At 35.9% G+C, this 26,525-nt stretch overlaps 3 protein-coding genes across 3 annotated transcripts; 2 read left to right on the forward strand and 1 right to left on the reverse strand.

Annotated features, from left to right (window-relative positions):
* The first annotated feature begins 7,153 nt into the window (after window positions 1-7,153).
* On the forward strand, window positions 7,154-7,816 carry LOC140036113 (uncharacterized). The gene has a single exon (XM_072077394.1). The coding sequence runs from the start codon at window positions 7,154-7,156 to the stop codon at window positions 7,814-7,816; it is 663 nt and encodes a 220-aa protein (XP_071933495.1).
* Window positions 7,817-9,680: 1,864 nt separating this feature from the next.
* LOC113731087 (CBL-interacting serine/threonine-protein kinase 20-like) lies at window positions 9,681-11,944 on the forward strand. The gene has a single exon (XM_027256147.2). The coding sequence runs from the start codon at window positions 10,117-10,119 to the stop codon at window positions 11,488-11,490; it is 1,374 nt and encodes a 457-aa protein (XP_027111948.1). The 5' UTR covers window positions 9,681-10,116; the 3' UTR covers window positions 11,491-11,944.
* Window positions 11,945-20,012: 8,068 nt separating this feature from the next.
* LOC113731088 (CBL-interacting serine/threonine-protein kinase 12-like) lies at window positions 20,013-21,998 on the reverse strand. The gene has a single exon (XM_027256148.2). It carries the CDS (start codon window positions 21,720-21,722, stop codon window positions 20,286-20,288), a length of 1,437 nt encoding a protein of 478 aa, XP_027111949.1. The 5' UTR covers window positions 21,723-21,998; the 3' UTR covers window positions 20,013-20,285.
* Window positions 21,999-26,525: the final 4,527 nt, after the last annotated feature.

The following is a 26,525-nucleotide window of genomic DNA, read 5'->3' on the forward strand; positions in this document are numbered from 1 at the left end:
TGAATGGTACTGAAGAAGGATGTGAGTGACATATCACGAGTTCGAAACTTTCCATTTACACTAAAAGTTAAAAAAAAAAAAAACAACTTGATTTAAAGAATTCAAGAAATGCCTAACATTTTCTCGTTGCACCACTGTAATATGTAAACTCATTTATCTTTCGTTTCAAAATTTTGGGAACCATAGCATCCTTGATTATGGATTTGCAGCTGTTATTTTACAAATAAGTGTGACAACTTGATGCTTAAGAAGTGATTCAGAACCATGTTCTACGCCATTGCATTTGAATCCTAATTTTTTTAAAACAGAATATTTTCAGGGAAATGGAATTACTCTTAAATGAATACTCGAAAAGTGTGGCGTGATACTATGGTTTTCTTATGATGGCTTCTAAGCGATGACGATTTGTTTTTCTCCCTCAACTGAAATGCAAAAAAGACCAGACGGAACTTGTCTATCCCTTAAAACGGCCAATTTTTCACTAGCTTCTCTTTTTTGACAGTGTTCGGATATCTAATGCATTCAATTCTATGGGAAGAACTAAACAGTATATTGATTAAGTTCAGTGAGAAAACAAATGTTATTATCCTCAGAATTTAGCTGGTTAAATTGTCATTAACCCAAAAACTTGTACACATCAATAAAACACGACATGGCAACGCTATCCTTATCTTTTATAAGCTCCTTATAATTATGGAAAAATTACCACAGATAGAATAAAAGTATTTATCACGTGCCATACCTAAATGCTATTAATTCTATTTTATTGGTTGTTTTGACAAGTACTGAAATCTTTATTTCATTAAGAGAAACTAATGTTACTGAGAAACCAATTAATTTAGAAGCACGATAAATTCTATTATGGGCCTATTTTTTTTTTTTTTTTTGGTGTGTTAATATATCTTTCATATTATCATTTAGGGTGATTAAAGAAAACTCTATTATACATGAATACATCCTCAACATTTTTAGGGAAAATTTTCTAACGATAATAACAAATGTGTTTCTATCTGATAGTAGACGCCATTCAAAGGATTAATTCTACTTTAACATCCCTAAAGTTTTTCTCAATTCTCTCAGTTTTGCTCTTTAAGAATGTTTTTGCAACAAGCATGGCAATTTTATGAAACATGGATTCAAAATCCCCTCCAAACAAGTATTTAGCAAGTTTAACTATCTTATCTTTGCCTAATTCTTTTGAACAGATCTTTTGTCTTACTTTCAATTCCATTCTCTATCTCGCTTTTGATTATATTACCATTTCTCTTTCACAAATATCATATTTTAATTCTTTTTTTGTTTCCTTCAAATTTTGATAACTATGTAATACACGGAATTCAACAAACTAGGAAAATAAAAATTCATTGCTCTTCTATCTATCAAGGTTGGTCGTACCAAACATGCATGTTTCCATCTAGTTGTCAATGCAAAAATTGAAAACCCCATTAAAGGAAAATTTTAAAAGGCCCGAAGCTTGTGGCGAGTAGCTGGTGTTGCCAAACTCCAGCAAACTATAGATATGTTTGCGTTGGAATTTGCTCATGACAGTATGAAATCAGTACGAGAATCCCTTGGGACACGTTGGGTAGATCAAATCGTGTCATTCATTCATTATGCTATGGCAAAAGTCCCTTTTTTCTTCTCTTAATCTTTAGTACTACCAATTGTCAGTAGAACTAAATTCACAAGAGAAAACTTGAGAAAAATGGGGAAGGCGATTATTCTTTTCTTCTTCTTTTTTTTTCAGTGGCACTAATTGTTTATAATTTTGGTTTCGATATGTCAAAAACCCTATGTTTTTTTCTTTTGTCTTTCTCTTTTGTAGTTTTTCGTTCAATAAGATTTGCTTATCTAAACTTTTCCATCTATAAAATTGTATATTTTTAAAAAAAATATTATTTGCATTCTTATTTTTATCATTCACACTACCACCATCATTTTAATTATATAGTTTTTATTTATTAGATGATATGATGAAACAAATGATAGAAATACAAATAAGAAAAAATGGAATGTCAATTATAATAATATTTCCATTTGCAAATATTGATTGGATTCTCATTTTCCGGCCGCTATCAAATTGTCTGGACTCGTATAGTGATCTTCGGCCCCATACACCCCACGTGCCGCATAGTATAATTTTAGTTTACTTGCAAACACCATAGTCGGCATGCGGGTGTAGGAGAAGCGTATGGTAATGGCATAATCACAACACTTGGCAACAATTAATTGACAAATTAAAAATGGTCCCATAAAATGTTAAATCAAATTGGACATGAATGAATGAATGGTTCTATGTACAATTGTAGAAAATTTGGCATAGTGCTCTGAATTTTTGCCAAACCACATTTTCCTCCGAGGATCAAAATTTTGTACTCAATCAAAACTCTCGACCATTGGAACACGTGTAGTCCATCTTTCTCCGGTTTGAGTGGAGAAAGCAATATCATACATTGGACTATTATAAAATGTTATATCAAGAAAATGCATTGAATTGCTCTTTGACGTTGGTTCGAATGGTTTCAGGGTAGTTTAGTTAGATCCGAGGTCGTGCGTTCGAATCACCTCTCTACCGCTTATGTATTCTTGGGGGACGGGATACACAGACACTGGAAGATTAGTCTGACAAAAGCTGAGATACTACTCCCTGTGTTGAAAAAGAAAAAAAGAAAATGCATTGAATTGACCACCAATTCAGTCTTGCTTTGTGAAAAAAAAAATTTAAAAGAAAGTCTCATTATTAACCATTTCATTTTTAAAGCAAAATCTCATTAACCATATTTATGACTATGCCCTTAATTAATTTCTTGGAAGGAAACAAGGAACAATTGTTTCCTAATTGGCTCCATCAAGTAATCAAGAACAGCTAACCACTGAGCTCTAGCTCAGTGGCCACCGCCTCTCCTGGTGGGGTGGGAGGTCAGGGGTTCAACCCTTGCCTCCCCTCAAATTGTCTGCCCCTCATGGGCAACTCGGTTGGTCTCAGCAAGCCTCCTTAGGAGTGTCAGGATAGAGGAGCTAAACCAAACGATGTCGTTTGGGGAGATGTTAGTAATAAGGAAGAATAAGTAGAACGGTGCCGTATGAGTGCTTTCTTCAGTTGGCATCAGGCGCGTGAGTTGTAACAGAAATTAGTTAGAGGTAGTTAGCCTATCCTATTTGTACCAGCAAGATTGGTAGGAAGAGCATCGAAGAAATAACATTTGCAATTTCCCTCTTCTTTATTTTCTCTCTCTACTCACTATACTCTCTGTGCTTTCTTCCTCTTCTTCCTTACTAAGCTCATCCGAGCTTCTTTCCCATCTCCAATTTAGGGTTATGATAGTTGAAGCCTGACAAGTGGTATCAGAGCTTGTCGATTCCTCGGAAATTAGTAACAATGGCGGAGAGTACCAGATTCAAGACTTTGGAGGAACAAATTAAGAAACAAGATTCCAAGCTTCAGGAGGTGATCGAAGGACTACAGGCTTCACACCATCAACAACAGCAGCTTCGCGAGGAGCTGAGGACAGAGTTGGAGGAAAACAACAAGAGAATGGAAGGTCTGGTCACAGGAATCAAACAAGAATTCAGCGCTCTCATGAAGATGTTGCTGGACAAGGAGAAGCTGAATTTTGAATCTGGAAGGACCATGAGCGATCAACCGCCACTGTTGCCAACGCCACCACCAAATCAGAGGCTGCACCTAGGATTCGAAGGCGGCAGAGCGGGAAGAAGGGAGGCAAACAAACTTCTGATTCCGAATCCACCCAAAATTGATTTGCCCTTATTCTCTGGGGAAAATCCAAGAGAATGGATTCGGAAGTGCAACAAGTACTGCGTAAACTACCAAATTCCTGAGGAACAGAAGGTCGAAGTGATTGAGATGTATCTGGAAGGGAAGGCAGACAGGTGGTTCCAGGGTGTTAAGGTGGAGAAACCTGAGATCACATGGCCAATGTTTGAAGAATTATTGTGTCGAAGGTTTGATAACAGGACAGGAAAAGATGTCGTGGAGGAATTCAACAAATTACATCAAACAGGGAAGGTCGAGGAGTACCAGGAAAAGTTCGAAGAACTCAAGACTCTCATGGCAGTGAAAAATCCACATTTGAGTGAAGAATATTTCGTATCAAGCTTCATCAGTGGCTTGAAGGACGAAATTAAGACTATGATCCGAATGTTGAGGCCTACATCTCTATTTGAAACTTTCGAGTTGGCAATACTGCAGGAGAATGCACTGCACTTGCAGTCCAGGAGTCCTAAAGAGAACGTAAAGCCTAACTCAGAGAATAGGTTTGGGATCTCAAAAAGTGCATCTCAGCAGATGAGTCACAGTTCACATTACAGAGTACCCCCTATTGGTTCATTCAGGAATACTCATTTCAAAGGCAAACCTGTTGCTAATACTGAAGCAGAACCAAGAAAAATCTCAGCACAAGAAATACAGTACAGAAGAAGTCATGGCCTATGCTTCAAATGTGGAGAGAAATTTGGGCAGGGACACCAGTGCAAACTTGGTCATTTGAACTTTCTGGTCAATGATGAGGAGGAGGATACTGAATTTGAGGATGCACTGGGAGAGCAAGACGAAACCACAGGAAATCCAGGGGAGGTTATGGAGATGTCCCTACACACATTGTCAGAGGCACTTAAGAGGAAAACAATCACCCTGGTAGGCGTACTGGATGGGGAGGAAATGCTGATACTGGTGGACACTGGCAGTTCTGATAGCTACATTAGCAGTGAGAAGGTAATCGCATTTGACATTCCTTATAAATTAGTCAATCCTTTTTCTGTGGTTGTGGGGAACGGGGCCTGTGTAACTAGTAAGGCAATATGTCCTAAGGTGGTATGGGGAATTAATCAGCATAGGTTCTGCTATGATCTCAAAGTAATGGATCTAAGTGGATGGGACATAATACTTGGGGTGGATTGGATGACTCAGTTCAGCCCTATAACTTTTGATTTTCACAAGCTGACCATTTCCCTACAACATCAAGGGGAAGCGGTACACTTGCATGGCCAGGCTGAAGACTGTGATTTAGATTTAATTAGGGGAGGTGATCTGAGAACATTCATTGAATATAAGAGACAGTTATGCATGTCCATGAGATTGGGACAAAGTGATCAAGGGCAGGGAAATGACATCCCTGCAGGGGTCCAGGGTATTATTGAAGAATTTGTAGATGTATTTGCAGCACCAACTGAGTTACCTCCAGTCAGGAGTTTAGATCATGAGATACCACTAAAACCTGATTCTCAGCCCTTCAAAATGAAGCCTTACAGATACCCTCACTCACAAAAAGGAGAAATTGAGCAGCAGGTTAAGGATATGTTGCAGCATGGAATCATAATTCACAGTAATAGTCCCTTTGCTTCTCCAGTTCTACTGGTCAAGAAGAAAGAGGGGACCTGGCGTTTCTGTGTAGACTACAGAAAGCTGAATGAAATGACTATCAAGGACAGATACCCCATACCCAATGTAGATGAACTAATCAATGAACTAGCAGGATCTAAGTATAAATCAAAGTTGGACCTCACTTCAGGTTACCACCAAATCAGGGTCAAGCCTAAAGACACATACAAAACTGCCTTCCAAACACACTGTGGTCACTACGAGTTCCTAGTAATGCCTTTTGGGCTAACAAACGCCCCGGCCACATTTCAGGCTCTTATGAATCAGATCTTCCAGCCTTACCTGAGAAAATTTGTTCTGGTTTTCTTGATGATATCCTTATCTATAGTCCAACATTAGAGCTACATCAGCAACATCTGAGGACAGTCTTATCAATATTAAGGGAGCATAACCTGTTTGCAAAACGTTCTAAGTGCTCGTTTGCACAACTAACAGTAGATTACCTGGGCCACACTATAACAGAAGAAGGAGTGTCAATGGACAGTTCCAAGATAGATAGTATTCTGAAATGGCCAAGTCCAAGGACAGTGAAGGAATTGAGGGGATTCTTGGGGTTGACTGGGTATTATAGAAGGTTTATCAAGCACTATGGCATCATTCGTAAACCCCTGACTGAATTGCTAAGGAAGGATAGCTTCGCATGGAATCCAGAGGCTGAAGAGGCCTTTCTTGCACTGAAAAACATCATGTGTACTGCACCGGTTCTTAGACTACCAGACTTCCAGAAACCATTCACCATTGAGACTGATGCCAGTGGAGGAGGAATTGGCACAGTATTAATGCAGGAAGGGCATCCTCTGGCTTTCCTTAGCAAGGCATTGTCACCTAAAAACCTGGGACTCTCAGCCTATGAAAAGGAATTGCTGGCTTTGGTAATGGCAGTGACTAAGTGGCGCCATTACCTTGTTGGATATCACTTCATTATCAAAACTGATCATCAGTCACTAAGGTATCTGTTAGATCAGAAACTTACAACTGCTCTACAACACAAGTGGTTCACCAAGCTTCTGGGCCTAGATTATGAAATCCAATACAAAAAAGGAGTGGAAAATAAGGTAGCAGATGCTTTGTCTCGATTGTACGAAAAGGGGCAGCCTCACATCACTACCACAGGGTCATGTCTAGCCTTGACAACAGTTAAGCCAAATTGGATACTAGAACTGCAGGGAAGTTACCTCTCAGATGATCACTGCAAGGATATTATCTCCCAGTTGCTCTTGGATCCTAGCTCACATCCAGGGTATGAATGGAACAGTGATTTGCTGAAATACAATGGGAGAATCTATGTGGGGTCAACTAATGGTCTGAGAGCCAGGATTATACAGGCATTACATTCCTCTGCTATAGGTGGCCACTCAGGTCAAAGGGGGTGTTGGCAAAGGATTAAATCCCTCTTCTATTGGCCAACAATGAGGCAGGAGGTTATTCAGTTTATACAGGCCTGTGATGTCTGCCAGAGATACAAAGCTGAACATGTACACTTGCCAGGCTTGTTACAACCCTTGCCTATCCCTCGTTTGGCATGGACACATGTAACAATGGATTTCATAGAGAGTTTACCCAACTCTCAGGGTTATGATACTATCATGGTGGTCATTGACAGACTGACCAAGATTGGTGGGAACTGACTTGCATTATAGCTCAGCCTACCACCCCCAATCCGATGGGCAAAGTGAAAGATTGAACCAGTGTGTTGAGTCTTATCTCAGGTGTATGACTGGGGAATTTCCAACACGTTGGAGCAGTTGGCTAGCAATGGCAGAATGGTGGTACAATTCTTCTTACCACTCCAGTTTGCAGCTGACCCCATTTGAGGCCTTGTACGGTTACAAACCTGTTCCCTTGCCACTGGGTCCCTATGTGGATACTATCATACCTGCAGCAGCTCAGCTTCTTCAGGAACGAATGCGAATTTCTAGTAGTCTCAAGGATCACTTAACTAAGGCACAGCAAAGAATGAAGTTCTTTGCTGACCAACAGCGTACTGAGCGATCTTTTGCGGTAGGAGACTGGGTCTTCCTCAAATTACAACCCTATAGGCAGCAGACAGTTGCTATCAGAAAATGCCTTAAACTGGCTGCCAGATTCTATGGACCCTTCCAGGTGGAAGCCAAAGTAGGATCAGTAGCATATCGTCTCAGGTTACCTGCAGGAGCCAGAATTCACCCTGTTTTCCATGTATCCCTACTGAAGAAAAAGATTGGGCCAGTGCAACAGGTGTCTGGGGCGTTGCCGGAGTTTGACAATGCAGATCAGTGTCCCTTGCAACCAGAATCTGTGCTGCAGAGGAGAGCCATCATGCGCAATGGTCAGCCAGTTATTCAGTTCTTAATCAAATGGTGTCAGCTGGAACCTGAGGAAGCGTCGTGGGAAGACCAGGATTTCATACACTCTCAATTTCCTCATTTCCAGTCTTGAGGACAAGACAAATTTTTTGGGCAGGAGGTAATGTCAGGATAGAGGAGCTAAACCAAACGATGTCGTTTGGGGAGATGTTAGTAATAAGGAAGAATAAGTAGAACGGTGCCGTATGAGTGCTTTCTTCAGTTGGCATCAGGCGCGTGAGTTGTAACAGAAATTAGTTAGAGGTAGTTAGCCTATCCTATTTGTACCAGCAAGATTGGTAGGAAGAGCATCGAAGAAATAACATTTGCAATTTTCCTCTTCTTTATTTTCTCTCTCTACTCACTATACTCTCTGTGCTTTCTTCCTCTTCTTCCTTACTAAGCTCATCCGAGCTTCTTTCCCATCTCCAATTTAGGGTTATGATAGTTGAAGCCTGACAAGGAGCTGATGTCCAGTGCCTGCAATGGTCCGAGTCCCGTGGTTATCGTGTTCGGGGGATGGGGCCTCTCCTCCCGGACCGGAGTGGGATTAGTCGGGCCCCGTAATGATTGACCGGGACATCCACTCCATCAGCAAAAAAAAAAAAAAAAAAAAAGTAATCAAGAACAGCTACTGCAAATGTGTATCTTCATAAATTGATAAATGGTCAATGCCATGTGAAACTTTCCCTCAACCCACAGAGTCCAAAACAATAGCAAACCTCAAATGAACAATTTGTATCCTAATCTAACTGTCTAAAGTTTATATCACATCAAACATTATTAGCTACAATAATTGTATCCAAAATGTTTGAACGATTACACAGGCGAGAGATCTATAGATAAAACTTTTTATGCTAATTATTTAGCATATACACGGTACATTGTAAATCCAAAGAGTTAAAAAAAAGGGGGGGTAATTTAGGTGTGTTAACATAATGCGCGCTTAGCGGGATATGGATCAGAAAAACCCAAAAAAAAAAAGGGAAAATGATCGGTTTCATCCTTCACATTTCACAAAAATATTCTTTTCGTCCCTCACTTTTAAAATGAAACAATTTCGTCCTTGACATTTAAAAATTGAAATTATTATATCCCTAAACCCAAATTTCAATCTGAATCAAACCACCAATCAACCTGATTACAAATTTTGCGGGTGTAATTGGTAGATCACTTGGTTAACTCAACTTGATATTCATGTGAAATTTAATGAACCTAAAAATAAAAAATAAAAAATTATAACTTAAAAAAGAAAGATTAATCTTTTCTACATTATCATTGTATACACTGACGATTTTATGTACCGCCATATCATTTTAATTTTAATTTAAACACCAAATTTTATATTTATGATACACATTTAGATTCGCAAGTGGATATACTAACGGTACATGAAAAGATTTATCAAAAAAAAAAACTCTACTATTCCAAGACAAATAATGGCCTTTTATTTTTTTGGTTTAATAAATGTCATGTGAATATGATAAAGTTGACCAAATGATCTATCAATTCTATTTTCGAAATTTATTACTGGGTTATTGGATGGTTTGATTTAGATTGAAAATTAGGTTCAGGGATTTAATAGCTTTAATTTTTAAATGTCAAGGATGAATTTGCTTCATTTTAAAAGTGAAGGACGAAAAGAATATTTTTGCGAAATGTGAGGGATGAAACAAGTCATTTTCCCAAAAAAAAAAAAAGAAAAGAAAAAGAAAACAAACGTATGCATGAGTTGAATTTGAAAGCTAAAACTGATAAATTAACAAAATTACAGTAACTTTATAAACGTATAAGTTGACCAAGCTCTTTTTCCTCCAATAATTTCTCCTCCCATTTCTCAATGGACACTTCAAAATGACGTGGAGGCATTTAAGTATATTCCTCAATCTTCTCATATTCTTCAATCAAAACTTTGTAGGACTACATAAGTTCGAATTTGGGATCTGAAACCTTACCAATTCAAATTCCTCATAACTATACATAACAAAAATGAATAGTTGTGGCTGAAAATTGTCCCTGGCTTTGTAGCTAGCAAGCATTTGACCAAACTTGTATATGTTTGCCTACCACTCAATATTAAAGTTTGGCTTTGGTTGGCTGGAAAACCAAGAATATTATCTTGCTACCACAAACATTGTTCAGTAAAATGGGCTTGCTGAGCAAAGGAATTCTTTAAGCCTGCCTTCAGGGCAAGGTTGTCAACCTCTAGCCCTCCTCTCCTCCATCTTTCTACACTGTAGAATTTTACATTCTAAAATGTACGGAGTTCAAAATGGATTCCTCACATTTTGAGCAAAAGATAGAAGAAGGTAGTTTGATCTCATATAGCCTTTGTGCATTTGAATTCTTCTTCTTCTTCTTCTATCTTTTGCTGTGAAAGGAAAGGAGGGGAAAATGGAGAAAAAAGGGACCATCTTGATGCAAAAATATGAGCTTGGGAGGTTGCTTGGTCAAGGGACCTTTGCAAAGGTATATCATGCAAGAAACATCAAGACAGGGCTCAGCGTCGCTGTCAAAATCATCGATAAAGAGAAGGTGATGAAGGTTGGTTTGATTGATCAAATCAAACGCGAAATTTCTGTCATGAGCCTGGTTAAACACTCCAATGTTGTCCAACTCTACGAGGTCATGGCTAGCAAGACTAAAATATATTTTGCCATGGAATTTGTCAAAGGTGGGGAGCTTTTCAATAAGGTGGCAAAAGGGAGACTCAAAGAAGATGCTGCAAGAAAATATTTCCAACAATTGATTGCTGCAGTTGATTTTTGCCACAGCAGAGGGGTGTACCACCGCGATCTCAAGCCAGAAAATCTCCTTCTTGACGAGAATGGAAATCTCAAAGTTTCAGACTTTGGATTGAGTGCATTGCATGAATCAAGAAGGCAAGATGGTCTCCTCCATACAACCTGTGGAACACCAGCCTATGTTGCCCCAGAGGTGATCAATAAGAAAGGGTATGACGGGGAAAAGGCCGATATTTGGTCGTGTGGAGTCATTCTTTTTGTTTTGCTCGCTGGTTATCTTCCATTTCATGATACAAATTTGATGGATATGTATAAGAAGATAAGCAGAGGAGAGTTCAAGTGCCCGCAATGGTTTCCCCCCGAGGTCAAGAAGCTCATGTCGCGAATTCTTGATCCAAATCCATGTACCAGAATGCCATTGTCTAAAATCATGGAAAATTCTTGGTTCAAAAAGGGATTCAAACAGATTGCAATTCCAATTCCTGATCTTGATGGCGCTGATTGGGAGGAGTTTGAATCACCACGTGGTGTTCTGGACATTCATGACGTATGTAAATCAGATTCAGAGGGAATTCATCAGCACAAGGAAGAAGTCATAACTAGGACAATGAAACCAACTTGTTTGAATGCATTCGACATCATATCTCTCTCACCTGGCTTCGATTTATCTGGCCTATTTATTAAAGATGTAAATTGCAAATCAGAAGCTCGATTCACCACGCAAATGCCACCATCAATGGTCGTGGCAAAGTTGGAGGAAATTGCAGCTATAGATAGTTTTAAGGTGAAGAAGAAAGATGGCATGGTGAAATTGCAAGGCAACAAAGGCGGTCGAAAAGGGCTGCTTGCAATAGATGCAGAGATTTTTGAAGTCACTCCTTCATTTCACATGGTGGAGGTGAAGAAGAGGGCAGGAGACACAATGGAATACAAGAAATTCTGTGATCAAGAATTGAGGCCTTCACTCAAGGGCATTGTATGGGATTGGCAAGACATTACCAACAAAGAACTACCTCGGAATTAACAATCCAGAGGATCAGATATGAGTGCAATTACCCTCTTGGATATATGGTTGTTTGTGGGATTTGATTTTTTTTTTTTTTTTTTGTTGATAAGTATGAGGTTTCGAGTCCAAGACCTTCTACTTACAATCTCTTCCACGTTACCACTTAACGGAACACTCCCCCGTGGGACTTGATCCTAATCATCTTAGTTGCTCCAGGTTTCATGAATATGCAATTGGTATTTTCTTTTTTATTTTTCTTCTTTTTTTTTCTGGCCCTCTTGATTTAGTGAACTTTCAAAAGGCTCAGTTCTATATTACTCCAGATTTTTAAGCAGTCGATGTAGGAGAACAATGTACTCGATCATTAAAAGACGACCATTTCTCCAAGAAAATGATGAACTTCTTATTTTCTCTTTTAGTTATTCTCAACATGGTAAAAAGCAAATATACCTCTCGATTTGGTTTTGTCGAAGCTGTGGTATATTTTGTTTTTCAGTGATGCAGATACCATTCTGGTGTGTCTAATTGTTATATTTATTGCGTGATTTGGTATACACTCATATAATTTTATTAAACACATGAATGTTGTTATTGTCTGCCAAATCAATTTATGAAAATAATTTCTAATATAAGTGTATACTAGATCCACAAACATAGCAATCAAACGTAATTAATTAAACTGAAAACTTAAGTAGCAAAGGAGTATATTACTTGCATGGTAGGAGGAGGTATTTCAAAGATTTAGGTAATTTTTTGAAGGGGAAGGCAACTATTAATGTTAGCAAAATCTGTTTGAAAATTTCTATACTGGAGGATACAAACAACATTCAAAAGCCTATAGGTGGCTGCAGTCTGCGCCTCTCAAACCTAGCCATCGTCCACTATCTGTCATTGACATATCACGATACAACAATAAAACAAAATTCCCTTTCCCCTAAGAAAAAAACCAAAAGAATTTGTAGCTATATGGTTATATATAAATTTTAACCTATAAGGAAATTATATGATAAAGCATCAAATTACAAGTGAGTTAAAAATAATTTATTCTCATATTATTATCAGAAGCATACACACATTTGAAGTGCCTATATTTAACGTTTCCTCGTCACGCTTAATTTTCTTTTTTCTTTTATAAAATACAAGATTACGATTGAAATCCACAATAGTGGGCTCGTCATCCTTAATTGGTTAATAGAATGATTTTTTTTTTTTACACAAAAAAAGTCAATTTATTTGCTTAAGTTAATAAAAGGTTAAGATGGAGCACAAGTTTTCCATTTAGTCGAGTTAAAGTTTGTATCGTTCAAATTTTAGCAAAACACCAATTTAAACCCTAAAATATTTTACTAAAGTCAAAAGTCAACATTATCTTTAAACTTTATTATGAGCTAATTTTGTCTCTCAACTCTTTTACTTAAAGTCAAATTAGTCCCTCAACTATATTTTATGCAGTCAGTTTGGTTCTTTTTTTTTTAAGCCAGTTTGGTTCTTATTTGGCTTTCCACTCAATTTATCAACCTTTTACACCTACAATCAGAAGGAAAATAGAAAATTTAGTCATTACTCTTATTAAAATAAGGGATAATTTCAGAAACCTCCCCTGAGGTTTCTGACAATTACAGAGACCTCCCCTCAAGTATATTAAATTACACCTACCTCCCTTGCTTCTACTATTTATATAACAATATAGGCTTTTATATAGGCCCAAAATCCTATATTTTTTCTCACAAATCCTAAACTACCCTTTTTGTACAAAAAAAACTAATTTTGCCAATTGCTTTGTTTCATATTTCAACCAAATCCACTGTACTAACAAATTAGTCTAACAAATAGTCTAATTCCAAATTCTAAATCCAAGCAATTGCATCATCATATTTATAAAATTGCTTCTTCCAAAGCATGCATTCAATTCTGAAGATTTGTTCCATTCTTCAAAAATATTCTCACCATATAGTTCCATAGAATGGTCAAACTCACAATCAACTGCCCCTTGCATAATTTTTAACATAGGATGCCATGATTTGGTTCCATAAAAGTAGCTTAACTCCTAATACATGAGCCATATTATGGCCTTGAAGAAAATCATTAGGGGAGATTTAGGCATGGATGGGATTAATCAAGTTTGAAAAAAGGAAAGGCATCATTATGACTATAGAGATCTTCAAGAAATTCATTTTTTCAAAAACCAAAATTCTATTTACAACTAATCACACCCCAAACTTCAAACCCAATGCCCACACCTTCTCAAAACAAAATAATCTAGCCTACCATTAAATCTCCAAGCATGTTAACGTCCTAAATACAGAGAAGAAACTCTATTTTCATAGCGAAACCACAACCAATAATTGTCAAGCATAAAAAGAAATATGAATGTACTTATTAACATCTTAAAAAGTTTTTTGGATGGATCATAGACAAATTAGCAAATTTACCAATTTCAATCCCTCTTCCTCTTTTGGCCAATGATTTTATTATTTGTTCCATTATTATTGTATGCCTCTTCGTCTCCTTTTAATTTGACCATGAAATCGGATTTTACTTCAATCATCAAATCTAGTCTCTCGATTAAACATATGATTTGACAATTTCAAAGAGAAGAAAGGAGGACTAGGAATATATAGTAGAGTTTGAAGGATCACTTGTGATATGATTAGCTGCAATTAGAGGCAATAGTTGACGGTAATTTGAAAGCGAGTTATAGGAGGAAAGGGTTGATGAATGAGAACGGGGTGATAATAAGTGAGAGAGAATTGTCGTTAGTTATAACTTGCAAATAGAATAGTTAAAAAAGTCAAGTTTCTTTTTTTCTTTTGAATTTCATTTCATTATAATATGAATTATTTATTAAGTAAAGGTCATTATAGTCATTTTATGGTGACAGGGGAGGTTAGTGTAATTTGTAAAACTTGAGGGGAGTCGAGTGAATTGTCATAAACCTCAGGGGAGGTTTGTGAAATTATCCCTTAAAATAATAAAAAACAAATATTTGTCTAGAAATTGACAATGAAGTTGAATCATATAGAGCGCAAAATAATTAGAGCTTCTTTTGGAGAAAAAACTGCAACTTCAAATTAAAAACTTGAAAGGTGAAGGTAAATACCCCTTAAATCCTGGTCTAGAATGCTACAAAGCTTTAAATTAAAGAAAAAGAGAGTGGGCAACTATCCCATCCATTTCCACCACATCAAGCAACAGAAATTATATACATGTAGGCTGTAGCCGAGGGAAATTTAGGAATTTCGGGTAGCCCCTTTTCAGGCAATTGCTTGATGGTGTAGACAAACCTTACCTTGGCATTGACCAATTCATGACAATTATCAAATTACCAAAGCGTTATGGAGAAGAAAATCAGAAAATGGCACCAGATTTTCCTTTAGGTGATGAAGCCTCTCAACTTTTAGAGGCAGAAACAAGAAGCTAAAATAAATTTTTTAAAAAAACCCAAAAAAAAAGATTGAAATGATCAACATGAAAACCTCAAATATCTGTGTTAGGCCAAATATTATGATTTAAAAAAAGGTCCAAATGAAAATTTGTCATCCTTATTAGCACACTAGACGAGAGCAGCAGCATGAATGTCCAATCCAACAAATTTAAAACAGCAGTTTCTCACCATGAATGTCCTGCATTGGCGAATTAAAGAACATGAAATAATGCATGCTTTTTTTTTTCGGGTTAATCTGAGTGATAAGAGATGCACATTTTTATTTGTTGAGTGACAAAAACAATGAATATGTCGTCGTTAGTTGAATGCCAATTCTGAATAAAGAATAAGTTTACTGATCGAAAGACGTAATCTTAAATAATCTAAAGCCATTTCCTCTTATGTAAAAGAAATAATCCCCAGTCATGGATCTTGTTAGTCAAAAGAAGTTAGATTCCAGTTCCAATCAAGTTGTAAGAGCAGTAGACTATCGTCCAAAGAGCATCATTGACCCTACGTTTTTCAGTTGCTTTGGAGCGATAATCAAAGTTGCAGACAACAGAATACTGATAACATTGACGTCTCACAGAAGCTGCTCAGTGATAATAATAGCATCCGCATCTCTCCATTTGAAAATTTAGTTATGATCACATCACCAGAAAAGAAACCCATGTTTTCTTTCCAAATTTCCAAGTAAAATAACCTACTTGAAAGAAGCAGGCACCAGGACAAATTTACATCTGGCCATACAATAATATACCCTAATGTTGTGTGGTCCGAAAAGATTTGTACAGCTGAAAAAGAAATGTAACACTAGTCACAGTTGAATATTATGCATGAAGTAGACCAATGGCCCCAGATGCATGAGAGCCAGAAGGACCCAAAATTGACAGTGAAAGAAGTCACATGACTACACTGCTCTTCTGGAAAATGACCACATTTCAGATCTCAGGGAAGGAGAAGGGTGTTGTGTGTGTGTGTGTGTGTGTGTGTGTATTTTTTTTTTTTACAGCTATTGTGAAATAAAATTTACAACTACCTAATACCAACTATATTTAAAAGGATTGCATATAAAACAGGAAAAAGTCCAAAGGAACCAACTGTCATTAGCAAATTAAGTATTGGTTCAGAAGGTGTGTACATATCAAGGCATCCCTCTGGTTCCGCTCATTGCTGATTAAGATTTCGATAAGTCCAGTCTAGAATATGACTACTACTTACTCTTATAGAACTGGAAAGCAAAGATGCAATGAACTTAATACTCCTGATTCCTGCACGCCAGAAATGAGAAGCCTCAGGTCCACAACTGCTGGAGACGAAATTGCCAGCACATTCATCTGGAGCTTTTGCACTGGGGCATTGCTATTTGCATAAAGAAATTCAACTTCACAATTTTGAGGAGCCAAGATGCAGTTAAAATAAAAGGACAGACAAGTCGGCAAAAATCCAATTATATGTTCTTGTAAATTTAGTTCGCCTATCTAAAGTAAATTTACCAGCTTTTCACTCAATAATTCTAATACATAGCAGCACTAAGAGTCTCAGTCCACTTGGATCTTCACACAATGGAAAGATCAATACAGCTTAGAACCCAAATTGCTATTGGCCGTTGCAGCAACAAGAACAACTTCATGATTTTCATCCTATACACAAGCCCTCCCTGTCAAATTTGTCCTGGCCTTAGTCACGAAGAGAACTTGCTCGTGTCCAAATATGAGTGGTTACTTGTCCTGATCTAGCGTTATAATTTAGAGGAACGTCCATCCTAATTCAACTATTTAACGAACCAGTTTTAACTGAAATGGTGACTTATCGACCGACAAATATGTCAACTCATTTCTTGTTCTTGTAACTGACCAACAAATACAGACCACAATTTCATTTCTTGTATTCACCGACACAAACAAGGCGAGCTATAGGGTGACTATTAACAAAATCCCTGATAGAGCTCCTATTCAACCAAGTCCATGCTTACTGCCATCTTTGCTTATAGGAAGGATTAGCAGACACATGAAAATAACACGACGAAAGCACCATGCGTTAAATCACAAATGCCAACTCCCTTGACAATTGTACCCGTCAATGAGGGTTCCCAAGCTATCCACTTGCAGTATAACCATAGCCAATTAGAAAAAATCGGCCCACTGATTGGTCTCTAACACGTGCTAGATTTATTGATCTTCGGTTCCTTGTGGTCCTGGAATATCCCCACCAAATCTATAGTTCAGATTTCATGGCGTGACCTTGAATTCTAAATGGGACCTAAATACATCTTAAATCACAACTTAAAGTCTAACTATGTCCATGGAAAGTACAAACGTGCTCCTATTTTTGTAAGGACCAAAAAAATAATTATAACAAATAAGAAGGCCACACTAATTAAACATATTGGGCCGTATTGTTATTTCTATACATTTAGAGGCAACATAGAACTGACAATCAAATTTACCTAGCAAGCAAGCGATCAAATAAATCTAATTGTGGACAGACAGAAAGGACGATACAAGAGCGTGCACTCAATTTGGACAGCATTTCAATCAGGCGCCAATTTTGACAGCATGAGCACTAAGAAGTTTAAATTGTGCAGACGGTAAGAAACAACTCTAAAAGCTAATCAGAGTGAACACCAATTTAAAGAATGGGAACATCTCCAATCTTTCCACAACGATCCACCAAATAAAATCTAGAGGACCTCATTTAGCTGAAACAGGGAAAGATACGAAATACTAAATTCAATTGGGAATGCGAAACCCTATCAACATATTTAGTGTGGATAACAAGGAGAAAGGAAAATCACACGAACAGATATCTTAACATCTTTTTCAGAACTTTGCTGCCGACGACAGGATTATAGAATAGAAGTTTCTTTTTTCTTTTTTCAAGCAACATGTATACAAGGAAAACTCAACTGCAAGTAGAATCATAATGTCAAACTTCTTATCCACTGAGACATCCTTTTCTGTGATCTTTTTCCGAGCAAAATTACCAAATACACACAGAGATAAGCCCACATATCCTTTTAATGGAATAAATTAGCTTTCCTATCTTAGACCATTAGTCTAGTCGATCACTGGAACATGACACCAATTTTACCACAGGAAGATAAGAAATCTTCAAAACTTGAACACATCTTCTTCTGAAAATCAGTAAAAAGGAACCATAAACCAGATGTTCAATATTCTATACATACAACTTTTTCTTTTTCATGTTTTCTGCAGTATAGATGAACATATACTAACAACTTTATGAAAAAATGTGTAGATAATTTAACACAGGAAGTTGACTGTTAGATTACACCAATTGAGTCTCATGAGTCACAACCACATCCTGTGCTCCACCTCTCCCACCAAAAAAGCAAAAAAGCAACAAGAAAGCAAATTCTTAGAACAACTTCCATATCATTATGTCTTACTGACAAAGCACATTAAAAACATTACTGACCCCTAATCCTTCAGGTGCCCACAATTTTTCATCATTCTGAAGAAGATTACAGAATTATGTCAGACTATAGTGTTATAAAAAGAAGTTTCTTTGATCTCTCATGCAAATATAGGAACTAATGATGTACTGAATTAAATTTACTATTTCTGTTTAAGGTGTTGCTCAGATTAGATAAGTTTAATTTCCATCATTCAGAAGTTGTACTGGATTTTGCAGGACATAAGGTCCATTCCTCACTTCATTTCCTGTATCCGTTTCTTAAAATAGTACAATAGATGGTTAATGGTCCTAGCCAAACCTCCCATCATCAAAATGTGGCTTTCATTTTCAGTGAAAGGGACCAAATGATTCCCATGAAAACAGTACATAGATCAATAAAAGTGAATTACGCTCACCAAGCTAAAACCTTAGAGACAGTATGCCAACAGTTAACTGCTTTGCATTGGATTAAAAAAGATCAAGAAATAGAGCTCACTGAACAAAAGCAACAAAACACTTTAGTTGCTTCTTCAGTAAATGTGGTTTGAATAATCAGAATACTGAGTAACATATTATATCAAGAAGTATAGTTATGATACATTCAGTTGATAATAACTAACAACCTGAGCAAGACACTACCAAACCAAAAGGCTGAGCCAAAAATACACAACCAAACCAAAGCAGAATACTAGAACAAGTACCAACTCAGTAGAGCAAGAAAGAGGAGCATAAACTTAAAAATACAAGAATAAATGCAGGTACTATTTTTTATTCCCTAAAAACCCAGACAATGAAAGTCATGTCAAGTAAAGAACAAAGAATATTTTGTTAGGAGTAACCTTAGAACCATCCACAGTATCTTCCTATTGAGGAACAATTGCTGAGCCTATAATTCTTAATTCCACCATCCATTGTTCTTCTCCATCTTATATAGTGTTGTTAAACATGAAAAATGAAAACAGTGCTCTAACTAGAACTAAACAGTTCATATCAAAAGCTGAAAATTCTTAACATTGGACACGGAATAGCAATGATTGCACCCGCAATATCTTCCTTTTGAGGAACAATTGCTGACCCTAGACATCTTAATTCCACCACTCATTGTTCTTTACCATCTTACGTAGTGTTGTTAAACATGAAAATACAAGACAGTGCTCTAAATAGAACTAAACAGTTCATACCAAAAGCTAAAAATTCTCAACATTGGATACAGAACAGAAATGATTGCATCATGTTCTCCAAAACCTAAAGAGCACAGTCAAGAAAAACCCTTCTTGAATGTTTTCACTAAATGTCTACTCCTTATGTTAGTCAATAATTTTCTTTTTCCTAGATGCATTAGCAGCATTTTTTCCCATCTACTTAATCATCTTCTACCTCTGGTTATCCAGCAATTATTTCTATTGATCAAGCAATCAAAATCAGCTTCACCGTACCAATCACCAATATGGAATTTGATCTTTGTAAATGCAAATTGACATCTTCAATAGCAAATGGTTCGCAATAGTTGTGATCATTATACAATGCATAAGAAGCAAATTTAGGACTAACTCATTATTAAATGAACGATGACACGTTTAATTCTGATTTAGCAATAGTGCAACCAATAGATATTTCTAAATGTCCACACAGACATATCCAATATTCATTTTCTTTTTTTTCTTTTTTGTTCCCCCGTCAGGTTACCAAGAATCAGTTAAAATAAAAGGGAAATATAATTTTTTTTATTTAATAAATTCGATTATCAGATCAAGATACATCAGAAATTCATGTCACCTCCGTGTACAGCTGCGTATCTCATTTTCTAGATACTTCATCTACACTAACCGGACAAGAAAAGCACATGCAAGGTCAGAAAACAGAAGAGCTTCCCCTAGACCACAACCAAAGAGAAAAAAGCAACTATGATACAAAAGCTACACTGATAGAAGTAGCCAAAGAGAGATACCCTTTTCTCTTCTTTCTCTGCCTATTCAGTGTCTGAAGGCAAAGCGTAAGGGGCACCTTCGAGCACTAGATTCTGCAAACCAGGTTTTAATTCCCGATTACAGAAGTCCTCGTACTCTACTCTGTCTCCTCCTTTCTTCTTCACCTCAACAACTCTCAAAGATGGTGTCAATTCAAATATCTCAGCTGCAATCGTCAATGGACCCTTCACACCCTCTCTTGACCCCTCCAAATTTACTCTACAATCCTTCTTCCTTACTGTAAAACTCACAACCTTGGCAATCTCTTCCAACTTGGATATAATCTTTGGTACCGGAGCCCCTGAAACGAACCTTGCTCCATCAGTTCCTTCCTCAAATAAACCAGACAAATCAAAACCACGCGAAAACGAAATAATATCAAATGCATTCAAACTAGCTGGCCTAGGTAAAGTAGCCAATCTCCTCCTGCTCTCAACTTCAGGTTCAGGCTCAGAGAAAGACTGATCAGACTCAAACCCATCACCCTCACCCAGTGTCTCACCCCGACCACCCTCACAAACTTCATCGTTTACACTGCATAATTTATCATCCTCAATATAAAACTTGATATGCTTAAACCCCTTCTTAAACCACCTATTCTCCATTATCTCTGCAATCGTAATCCGAGTCTCGGGATTTGTATCAAGGATTCGAGTTAAAAACCGAGTCAATTCGGGAGAAAACCATCTAGGACACCTGAATTCACCCTTATAAATCTTCTTATACATAGCCATAACATTTTGATCATGAAATGGTAAATACCCTGCCATTAACACAAACAAAATCACCCCACATGACCAAATATCAACTTTAGCAGCATCATACCCTTTTCTTGCCAAAACTTCAGGTGCAACATAAGCTGGAGTACCACAAAAGGTATGAAAAAGACCGTCTTGCTTAATCTGCTCGGAAATAGCACTAAGCCCAAAATCAGAAACCTTAAGATTACCATCTTCATCCAACAATATATTCTCAGGTTTAAGATCTCTATGATAAACACCTCTAGCATGACAAAAACCAACTGCAGAAATCAATTGCTGAAAATATTTTCTAGCTACCTCTTCTTTAAGCCTCCCTTTTGCAACCTTATTGAATAGCTCCCCACCCTTAACATACTCCATCACAAAATAGATCTTGGACTTTGTAGCCATCACCTCAAACAATTGAACAATATTGGGATGCCTTACTCTTCTCAAGATAGAGATCTCCCTTTTAATATGAGCAATCAGCCCAATTTTCAGCACCCTTTCTTTATCAATAATCTTGATTGCTACATTTTCATTTGTCTTCACATTTCTAGCATGATAAACCTTAGCAAAGGTCCCATGGCCTAACAATTTCCCGATTTCGTACCGGCCTAATATCAAGCCTTGCAATTCCTTCTTCCTGGAGCTGGTACTTGTTGCTGCTGTTGGTGCTGCCGGAGCTGCTGCAGCCATGGTGCAAAATCTCGAGATAAACTCAAAAGGGTCGGTCCAAATCCCAAAAGGGTTAATCAATTTCACAAAATTGAATTCTAGTTTGATCGTATAGACAAGAATGGGATTTGAACAATTCAGGTGTTCGGAGGCGGCGTTATTTCCATAACAGGGGGAAGATGGAGAAGGGAGGCAGCCAAGAAAGGAGGGTGTCTTTCCTGTGTTGCTTGACGTCCGCCGTTTGGACTTTTTTGTTTTTTTTTGAGGTTTCTGAGGTGTAGAAATAAAAGAGTTCTGCAATGATTGTGGAAAAATGGTATTTATAGGCTGGTTAATAAAGGTAAATTCAATGGAGAGAGAAAGAGAGAAGGAGAGAGTTAGAGGAGTTGTAGGAGTAATTTAGTACTGTTATGTGTGAAGCAGATTCTAGCGTCTCATGTTTTACAGCTGGAGGCAGATTTATCATTTGACTGTAACGGCTATTCATTTATTTACAGAAATAATTTTGGGTATAATTACGTAAACCACTCTTGAGATTTCTGATAATTGCAGCCACTTTCATTAGAGTTTGAAAAATTATATGTACCTCCTTTTAGTGTTATGAAATAATTATAATAAGCTTGACAACTCTACAAATCGTAAGTGAAAAATGGATACAAAGAAAAAAAATCATATTTTACAAATTTTTTTATCCAAAAATGCTAACCTCATTTCACCTAATACATTATATTCAATTCGTAAGTAACTTGAATGGATTTCTTATTTAATCTTATAAATAGCTAACTAGTAAGGATGCATTTTTTAAAATTAGTTTCTTCACAACTTACTTAAAAAAGAAAAAAAAAGTTCAATCATTAAAAAATGATGCTTTGAAGCATGACCTAAATTTTGCTGCAAAGAACCATCTTAAAATTTTTTCTACATAGCAAGTAATGTTGATATTTGATTTCTTTTGTCATTTAATTTATTTTGTAAATCAAATAGGAGCAATATAGGGTATTCATTGAGCTCTCTGTGCTTACATCACCATTTGTTACGAAAATATGCTTTTTAGGGGAGGTCTCCATAATTTTTCAGACCTCAAGGGAGGTGGCTGCAATTGTTCCAAAACTCAAGAGAAGTTTTTGAAATTATCCCACAATTTTGGATGCAATTTGGCAAATGATTGAGAAATTATTTTGGTTAAATGTAAAATGGGAATTGTTGATGGATATGCTTGATCTTGATGACACTCTTTTTTTTTTTTAACAGTTCTACTCATGTGAAATGGTAAAAAAAAAAAAAAAAAATGTCATACTCTTCATGTTAATTACAACTTCATAAAAGTGGTGGTAGTAAATTTAATGAAGGTTGTGGATATTTTTGTCTAATCAAAATGTTGAAAAGGTTAAATGAATTTAACGAAGGATGTGGATATTTGGAGGCTACATCAAGATGTTTCCTTTTTGACAAAAAAAAAATCAAGATGTTTCCTGATGAAAGATCATGATGATGTGTGAATTGTGATAAATGGTTGGTAATATGACCCACACTTAGAGAAGTGCCGAGGTAAAAATTGCAGATTCGAATATTCCATCATTCATTTCTTTTTATTCTCACCGGTCACTGCTATTTGAACACCAATCTTTGTCGTTTCGAATCCGTCAACTGACAAGCAACGGATGTTGGTCCAAAGTGTAAGAGATTTGCATCTCTTAATCATAAGAATCGTACAATGAATGTGGATACCGTGGTTCATATTAAAAAAAAAAAAAAAAATCTGTCAAACGTCAAGAAGAGGCATGTCAAAATTTTATATTTTTTGGTTTGTAATAAAATTTTGTCATAATTTTGTTTGGATTCTAGTGCTGTAAGACAAAATTTTATGAGTATTTTTTTTGAACATATTTTTCAATCAATTTTTTACGTTAAATATATTAAATTATTATACCATACTTTTTTTTGATCGGATTCAATTGCTTGTTCGGTCAAACTAGAGATCCAACCTTATATAATGCCCAGATCATTGGGTTGACCAGTTCAACTATCGAACTGGGCTGGATTTTGGATACGGTATTATTTGAAATATTATTTGGAATAATTACTGTAGCACTTTTTGTGATGTAATGTATGTGAGATAAAAAGGTGGTTGGAAATATAAAAAGGTGGGTTGAAAAATGTGTTTATGATGCAAGCAAAATATTATTTGGGTAAATTTTGTATCCAAACACTCCCGATCCAAACTAGCCTCAATTTTGAGGCGCAATACAATTTTGCATATAATGCAAGACTATACACTCATTAACTTCAACAAAAACAGTGGACTTAAGGACAATTGACGGAGAGAGTTTGAATGATTATGTGAGCTGAGAACAATTAATACTGGCAGTAATTATAGTACGAACCAGAACTGGATTAATTTATGCTTGGAATGACTAGCAAAAGGGGAATGGATTGAAAATGGTGATAAACACAGTTAAAAATTCTACTCAAAGAAGTGTATTTACTCCTAATTAGTACTTTGGTTTGAGTCATTTAATCATCCAGAATGCGTTGCTCTTCAAAATTATAGTAATTGACAGTTGTATAACAGGGAAAAAAAAAGGATAAATTTATGCTTGGAATGACTAGCAAAAGGGGAATGGATTGAAAATGGTGATAAACACAGTTAAAAATTCTCCTCAAAGATCTGTATTTACTCCTAATTAGTACTTTGGTTTGAGTCATTTAATAATCCAGAATGCGTTACTCTTCAAAATTATAGTAATTGACAGTTGTATAACAGGGAAAAAAAAAGGATAACAATAATTCAGATGTTTTTAACCATCTCCTTAAGATTGAGGGTACATTTGATAAATTTGAAATCTAAAATTTGAAGTCTAAAATATGAAATCGAAATTCTGAATTTATTAAATTACTGAATTATTAAGTATCAAAATCTTAATTGAATGCATTAAATTTAAATGCTGATGGACACTATGTTTCTTTAGTCCTACTTCAATTGTTAGCTTAATTTTCTTGTTTCTTTTTCTATCGGCTTGAAATAGGAATCTTATGTGCTTGTAGCAAATTACTCAAATCATAAGTCTTAATAAGCTAGATTCCTGTTCAGAATAAGGATTATATATACACATGACAACAATTTCAACTGAATGATTCAAGAGTTTTCCATGAATAACAGGATAACAGGAAAGGAGAGGGTTAATTAAAAGAATTAATATATCACCACCTGGTCACCAATGGTTGATTAATTCTTTGGCAACATAAAATTTAATGCAACTCAGTTTATGGAAGATTAGGGCAAATCTTTCTTCTAAAGTAATCAATAGTTAACAATTTCAATTGTTTATTAAACCATACGCAAGAAATTAATTAGGTCCTACGTTTGACTTCCTGTCTATGAATGTCAAACTGCCATTTCAGCAGAACCATTACGTGCTACAAACTTAATGATTGTGTTCTAATCTGAATAGTTCCTGAAAACAATTACTTGACGGAATCACTAAGTAAAACATTATTACTTTAAAGACTAAGAAAATTATACTTGTGAAACTCTTTATGGATTTCTTTCCGTTCTTGAAAAGTCATATGCAAATTGTCTTTACAGCCGAATCCAGGGATTCATACACATTCTTCTTTGTGTGTTTGTCAAATTCTTCTTTAGGTTAAAAAAAATTGGTAATTTAGGATTATCTTGTCTATTCATTCATAAGCGCATAGAACAGCCGACCAAAATCGAATTTAGCATCATTGCTAACTCTTTTTTTTTTTAAATTAAAAAGCAAAAGTAGAAAGGTTACTTTTTTTTTAAGGAAAACATTAACCCAAAAAAGAAAAAAAAAAGAAGGAAAAGTTTATTTCTCCATTGGTTTTTTTTTATATTTTTTTTACTTGATTTTTTTTGTTTTGCTTAATCATGAGCTTCATTTATAAAATCTACTGTCACTTTCTTGAAAGTATATTTATCAAAAAGTAGTAAACGAATTCCCATCAATCCGATCTTTGTCACTCCTTTGTTCTACTTCATTCATGGACTTGTAAACACTGTTTTTATTTGTTCAAAAGTATTTTTCCTCTTCACCAATTTCCTTTTGTTCTCTTTTTCTTATTTCATTTAAACGTAATTTAGCCTTTTTTTTTTTTCAAGCAACAAAACACCATCATCATCTCAAACCATAAAAGAGTCGCAAATGAAGAAGAAATATTCATCCAGCTCCTTCTAGCTGGACAACAAAACACGATTATTCAACAGAAATTTCAATTGAATCATTTGAACAAACAAAAAAACTTTTAAAAAATGTATTAACAAGGAACATCCTAAACGGAAAACCCTTTATTACAATGAAACTAATAGGAACCCTAAAATAACTCGAAGGAACTAACTGAACAAGTTCATTAGGGTTTTCAAATAATTAGCTTCTTCAAATTAACTATTGTACATAAACAATCACAAAAATATAAGATATTAAAAAATCGATAGGTATACAATTCTTGCAATATGCATAGATTAAATTTAAAATATTGAGATTGAAAATTTACAATATTTCAAGCAATACTATACAACTGCACACCTTAAAAAACTAAATTCCTATTGTAGAAATCTCTAATTTGGGTTGTAAGAAATTTACTCAAAAATCTTTTGATCGCATGATGCATTTTGGTTCATGGAGCAAGGGGTCGATACGGTTTGATCCAGTTATTATACTTTTTCTATTGTTTAGTATATAATTACATTACAATAATGTGGTTTGATCCAGTTATTATACTTTTGTATTATTTAGTGTATAATTACGTTACATTGTCGTATTTGAAATAAAAGTGACATGCATGAATAAAATATTTGAT

Source organism: Coffea arabica, chromosome 2e, assembly GCF_036785885.1.
Source record: "Coffea arabica cultivar ET-39 chromosome 2e, Coffea Arabica ET-39 HiFi, whole genome shotgun sequence".
Lineage (NCBI taxonomy): Eukaryota > Viridiplantae > Streptophyta > Magnoliopsida > Gentianales > Rubiaceae > Coffea > Coffea arabica.

Excerpts from the sequence above, each read along its gene's own strand:
- LOC140036113 (XM_072077394.1), top strand. The coding sequence starts at position 7,154 with ATGGCAGAATGGTGGTACAATTCTTCTTACCACTCCAGTTTGCAGCTG.
- LOC113731087 (XM_027256147.2), top strand. The coding sequence starts at position 10,117 with ATGGAGAAAAAAGGGACCATCTTGATGCAAAAATATGAGCTTGGGAGG.
- LOC113731088 (XM_027256148.2), bottom strand. The coding sequence starts at position 21,722 with ATGGCTGCAGCAGCTCCGGCAGCACCAACAGCAGCAACAAGTACCAGC.